At 55.7% G+C, this 6,298-nt stretch overlaps 1 protein-coding gene across 1 annotated transcript in view; it reads right to left on the bottom strand.

Annotated features, from left to right (window-relative positions):
- Window positions 1-2,955: 2,955 nt before the first annotated feature.
- VOLCADRAFT_55719 (uncharacterized protein) overlaps window positions 2,956-6,298 on the bottom strand; it is a gene marked incomplete at both ends in the record, with an annotated part of 8,752 nt that continues 5,409 nt past the window's right edge. The window contains 3 exons of the mRNA XM_002946400.1: window positions 2,956-3,394; window positions 3,972-4,057; window positions 5,616-5,780. Of these exons, the coding sequence (XP_002946446.1) occupies window positions 2,956-3,394; window positions 3,972-4,057; window positions 5,616-5,780 (690 nt within the window). The remainder of the gene's footprint in view (window positions 3,395-3,971; window positions 4,058-5,615; window positions 5,781-6,298) is intronic.

Below are 6,298 nucleotides of genomic sequence, written 5' to 3'. Positions count from 1 at the left end.
TGTGCTGGGCTCAGCAGGTACTTACAAGCTGTTGTACAGGGAGCTGTCTCAGTTGCCTTTGCAGTACTTTTGGTTACGCCTTGCGTTGTGTTTCTGGAATAAGATAGTCAAGTCCCGTGGGTCGGTCTATCATGACGTGTTAGTAGATGATCTCCGTCTGGCTCTTCTGTCTGATCTCAAAGTGGATTGCTGGTCGTCTAAAGTGCTCATCATTTTGCGTTGGTTGGGCCATGAGTGGCCGGCGTGTGACTCCGTTTCTCAGAAGGTAGATGTATACTCGTCTCAGTTGATTCGAGTGGGTGAGGTTCTGGAGAGGTTATCTGCGTTCCTTTTAAGTGACTGGGATCAGTTCAGCCAAGGGGGTGATCCGCGTGTGTTCCAAGGTAAAGGGGTTTCGCTTTGCAGGTATCATAACTGGATGGGCTCCCCTTCACCAGCAAGAGAGGGCTCCGATCCCACAGGCTATTTGCGTGTTTATTTGCCGGCCAACCAGTTGCGTATGGTTGCCAAATTCCGTCTTTGTTGTTGGCCTTTGGAGGTCAACAAAGGACACCATAGGCCGAGAGAGTGCCGTACGTGTCAGGTCTGTACGTCGGGTAAGGTTGAGGATGAATACCATGTGCTCATGGAGTGTGAGGCGTATACTGAGTTGCGTAATAGGTTTCTGATTAACGTTGAAGATACTGATATGCGCAAGGTATTTCTTAATACCAATCCGAGGAAAATCGCTACTTTCCTTACTGAGGTTTTTGATGAGCGTCAACAGCGTGCTCTGGAGCCTCACGGCTCGTGAGGGCACCCGCCGCGTCGGCGGCGGAAATACTGTAACCACAATACAAAGTAAGATGTCACTTTGTATGTAGCCATCTCCTTCGAACTCTTATCGTGGGCGGCTGCAAGCTTTGTCGTAAAAGTTCAACATCTGCGCTAACCTGAACTGCTGTGCTTTCGGCTGGAGCTACCTGGGCCCTGAATACGAACTGCTGCATAGAGAGCACAGGGAACGCCGTGAACGTCAGCACACAGAGCCTGTGGCATCATGACGCAGCTCAGGACGAATGCCACGTCCTCGCTGAGTGTTCTGTGTGCTTTACAAGGTGCTGTTGCGAGGGGTTAGAGAGTACAAGAGGTGTAATGGGTCCAAGGCTCATCGTTCTTCCTCAAAACAGGCATAGACCGAACAGGCGTAGTATGCATGCAGATCAACAATCAATGGGGTATCAATAATATTCTTCCTCGTGTCAAGTGCTAAACGCGATCTGCCTACTGAACGTCGTTGCTTTAGTGCAACAAAAATGCAGCTTTAGTAAGCTTTGTCTTAGTAAACGGTGTAACATTTTGTTTACACCTCGCGTTTTCTCTTCCATCTTGTTTGCCCGCCTGAACTCGAGGTGCATGAGCCTGTGGAGATCGTTATGGCTTGCAACAAAAAATAGTTGAGTGTGCCGCGAGTAAAATACTTATCCACATATCTACTTTCCCCGCGTTGGAACTTATGAAGCTGCCCTGGGATGATCGTTTCCCGTTTTTTTCGGCATTCCATCCTGAGCGGGTCTCGGAGACGATACGCCAGTGAATCCGGCGAGGGCTCCCGTCCTGGTTCCCCAAAGGCAAATCACATGCCCCAAACAACGTCAACAGATCAGGAGCGAAATCAACCTGGTCGTCAAGTGTTTGACCTGTACCGCATCGACGACAACGGAAACGAGTTTTTGATGTGCACTTTTGCCCTGCGCGGCGAAGCCGAGCGCACGCTGGTTGACTTTGAAACTAGAGGACACAAACAAGTATATTATATACGCTCGAGGTGGCTTGCTCCGCAGTTGTGACCACGACCCCAGACATGGCCGATACATCCAATGAACCGAGGACCCTTTCCCTTCATTATGGCTCGGGCACGTTGGTGGACAGGCTGGGCTACCTGACGACGACGGAAAGGGCCCTCCCTGATGCTGGCATGTCTGGCAGAGGTGAGAAGAGCCCGTGTCAGCCAGGAACTGCTGCTTCTTGAAGCTGGTGCTGCCCATCGCAGCGAGATATTCACCGGCCTGGTTCCCTTGCATGTTTGTCTTGACTAACGGTGGCTGTTGTTGCACATTTTCATTGCCGCACATCCTTACATTTTCCCCGCACCTTTCCCAATTGCCTCACGCTGCAGCAAAACAAACGTGTGCGAGCAAGCGGAGACGAGAAAAACCTCTTTCGTGCTTTCCCCCCTTGAAACCCATTAACTTCAAATAGATCCCACATTCCCACAACGGCACGGTGCACTTCTGCTGCACAGTCCCTGTAAAATGAAATTAATTTCCGCCCGTTGGAACACACACACACACACGTGCGCGCGCACACACACACACACACACACACACATACACACACATACACACACACACACACACACACAAAGGCAACTCTACAACTCTGGGCCCCCTTAACAACAGACCATCACACCAAACACGCGCAGGAATATCCCGCCGAGATGCGGGAAAAGCTCCTCCTAGGGTTTGCGTCCCCCGTGTTCGCCACCACACGATATCTCTCTATCTCCCCCTCCACCACCGGGGGACCACCGGAGCACCATCACTCGTGTTTTCTGGCTCCCTCTCGTTTTTTACCCTGTCCTTGATGGATAGGGTGACGGTACGCCTCCTCCTCCTCCACCACCTCCTCCTCCACCGCCTCCTCCTCCTCCACCGCCTCCTCCTCTACCGCCGCCGCCGCCGCCGTCTCCCTCCTTACCCACGGCCTCTTCGTCCTCCACGGTGCGGACGCAGCTCCGTAACCATCATTACCCTCCTTACACCCCGTCACATCTCACCCCCCCCCACCCCCCCGTGCACACACCTCCCGCCTAGCCTAATGAGCAACTTCCCGCCTCCTTGATAGACCAACACAACCACCATCACGACCATCATCACCACCACCACCACCACCACCACCACAACAACTCCCGCATCACGCCACCTTGTCCTTCCGTCCCCAAGTCCACATGCTGCCACCCTCCCCCTCCCCCTCCCCCTCAAACCAGCTTCCCCCGTCCCCTCCCATCCCCCCGCCACCAAAACCCAGCTGCCCGGCCCCCACCGCTCCCCACCCCTCACCGCCTCCCCTCCCGCCTCCCCCAAACCATCCCCAACCTCCTACACCGCATCCACCGCCGCCATTGGCGGTTGGCAGCATCAGCAGGCGGCGCTGTACGACATACCCTAGGAAGGCCGCACACATGAGGAGCCCCCCGAGGAAGGACGCGACTGTGGTGACGTAGAAGGCGACCACGCTATCCTCCATGGTGTTGCGCATGTTCATTCCGAAGATGCCGGCCACGGAGGTCACGAACGTGAACATCAAGGTGATGGAGGTAACCACCAGGTCGATACCCACAATCTGGTTGCGCCTGAGGCGTCGTGTGCGTGTGTATGCGTGGGGTTTTTAGGGGTTTTAGGGAGGAGAGGGGGGTTTGAAGAGAGGGGGGGTTGAGGGTTTGTTTACGTGTGCAGGGCGACTCCCTGTGGGAGCTGACGTGGCCACGTATGTGAGAGCTCTACCTGGTGACGTGATGGGTGTGTGGAGATGTGGAGGATTTGGGGGAGGTGGAGGAGGTGAAAGGAGGTGAGGGAGGTGGATGCAGACGGTGCAGTCGGGGGGCCCAAGAGGTTGAACTCAACCAGGAAGGATTGTAGGTTTGTACGCGACGTTCTGGAGCTATCCACGGTGGGTTGGGGTGGCTGCGGTGATAGTGGAGTGATTCAATTACTTCTTTTTACGGCTAAACTTTAATTGGGATTTAGTTTGCTTTCCAGTAGGATTTTAGTCTCAATAGGATATTTTCCGTCCGCACATCCAGGCCCTGCAGCACCAGAGCGAGAACATGGCTGAGAGCTAGAGACGACGTATGTATGTTTGCATGTATGTATGTATGTTTGCATGTATGTATCTGTATCCATGCCACATGGCCAAAGAGCGGCCCCCACCTGTTGTCGAGGTCGATGTTGACGAGGTCCTCCGTGTCGTCGATGCGCTCCGTTAGGGCCTCTAGGCGACCGAGCAGCGCCTCGGCCTGCGAGAGGGGAGTCGGGGGGGGGAGGGAGACGAACCACGTGAACGAGTGAAGCTGCTGCCAAGGAAGGAGTGTACAAGAAGCAGGACTGATTTTGAAGGCGGTTTTGAAGGCGGCGACCTCGGGATGATACAATTAATGATGACGACCGCGGAAACCTACCTACCTACCTACCTACCTACCTACCTAGCCGCCAAGACTAAAATAAGAGCGGAAGAAAGTGGTAAAACGAAGCCGTAAAGAAGCAAAGGTAGGTGTAGAGGTGGCGAAAAGTAGTGGAGAACTGCTGACGTGAGCTGGAAAAGGATTTTTGCCGCCGGCCTGGCGGCGGCATTGACGAAATGGGAGCTGGCTGATAAGCTGGTGATAAAGAGCTGGTGACATGCAAGTGCTCCTCCCACCACCACCACCCCCAAACACGCGCCCAACCCGACCCGACCCGGAACTATCCTAGTCCGGCCAGCCGACCGACGCCAACGCGGTAAACCGACAAAGCTCGAACCTCCCTTTGGACTCACCTGGCCAGGCAGCAGAAGTTGCGGCAAGGGCACATGCGAGGCAGAGGGGTAGCAAGGTTGTGAGCAGGGCGCGATGAAGAAAAAGCAACGCATGCGAGTGCTGCTGCAAGAGGTGTTTACTGGCAGGCTGGGGGAGGCGGAAGAAGAAATACTAGAAGAACCTAAGCGAAAGCAAAAGAAAACAACGGGGCTAAGAAGGAAAGCAAAGGCGGCGCAGGAAGACACAGCAAGTTTCGAAATTGACAACGCTATGACGCAATTGACAACGTGTACGTCGGGCTTGGGGGCCCCGAAACACACACACACACACACACACGCACATATACACGCATTTTAACCTGGAACGAACGAATGGACGAAAGATGAAGGACGGGCGGATAAAATGAATGAATCCACAAATGCACACGAAGCCACAAGCGGACAATACGTTTTTAATAACACGTGCACGTCCGTACATATGTGCGGTACGACGAACCCGGTACGGCGACACCGAAGGGAAGGCCCCGGGATGGCGACCAAGGGAATTTCCGACAATGCCTTTCGAAACGGGGTGGACGCCGCGACCAACACTGCTAACGGCACCGCGTGTATGCACATCTACAATTAAGTATATTACAACGTATTTTAAATACATGAACACGGAAATGTACACGAAGCAGAAAGGGCGCCTTCTGTGGGTTGATGGAAGGGACATCCGGACGGAAAGGACATTCAGGTTGGGTCTCTGTGTGTGTGACCGCGGGCACTCATCTCATCATCGGGCGCGCAACACAACATTTCCCCCCTGGTCCGCACGCAGGCGCGGCGCATGGGACGAAGTGAAGCTGGAAGCGCGCCATCTCCTGCAAACGCGCAATCCCTTATCCCGCATCTCTCCCTTGTATTGTTCTTAACATGTTTTATATTTTACGTGTTTATGCGCGCGTATCGTCTTGCGATACGACCCGCGCCAATGTCTTCGGCTTTCATCCTTTGCGACAACCTTTTGGTGGAGCCATGTGGCCCGGCGGGTGCGAGACACTTCCCCCTTCATCTCTCACTTGCACGTAGTAAAACTCGAGAAGGTTCTCACAGTCCTCGACATCGTGGGGTGAGGCACGTGGAACGCCGCCGCCGCCGCCGCCGCCGGCCTGCCGTACAGCCCAATCAGAGGTCGCCAGGCTGCTGCTACTGCCCGCTTCCGATTGCTCGCTGGAGTCCCCATCCTCCCAGGCGCTAGAGACGCTGGGTGATGACGGCGATGACCCGTGGGACGGTCGTCGGACGCCGTGGCCATGGCCATGGCCGTGATTGGTATGCTGCTCCCGCCGGCGATGGTTGGTAGCCGCCGCCGCCGTCGCCGCCGCCGGCTCAAGCTGAACGGGTTCATACAGCGACGACGGCAGCCGGGCTCTTGCAAGGTGCTCGGGGACTTCCACATCCACCACCACCGCTGGCGGCGGTGATGTCGGCGCTGCCTCACTTTGCTGCGGGGCCGCACGGAAAGGCGGGGACACAGAGGTCAACGCTGACGACGGGGCGGCAGCGGCGGCGGCGGCGGCGGCGGGCGCCACCGGCTGCGGCCCCAACCCCGCCATTGTCGGCAGCAGCGGATACATCTCCAAATGCGGGATTGGTGCGGGGGCCTTCTCCAGCACCAGCGTCGGGGCCGGCGCTGGGCCCGATGTCACATTGGTCGTCAACGCCTTTGTCGTTGTCGTCGTCGTCGGCGGCGGTCCAAAGC

The sequence above is a fragment of the Volvox carteri genome, assembly GCF_000143455.1.
Source record: "Volvox carteri f. nagariensis unplaced genomic scaffold VOLCAscaffold_3, whole genome shotgun sequence".
Taxonomy (NCBI): Eukaryota; Viridiplantae; Chlorophyta; class Chlorophyceae; order Chlamydomonadales; family Volvocaceae; genus Volvox; species Volvox carteri.
The sequence above is the reverse complement of the archived record's forward strand: the minus strand, read 5'-3'. Positions and strand labels throughout refer to the sequence as shown.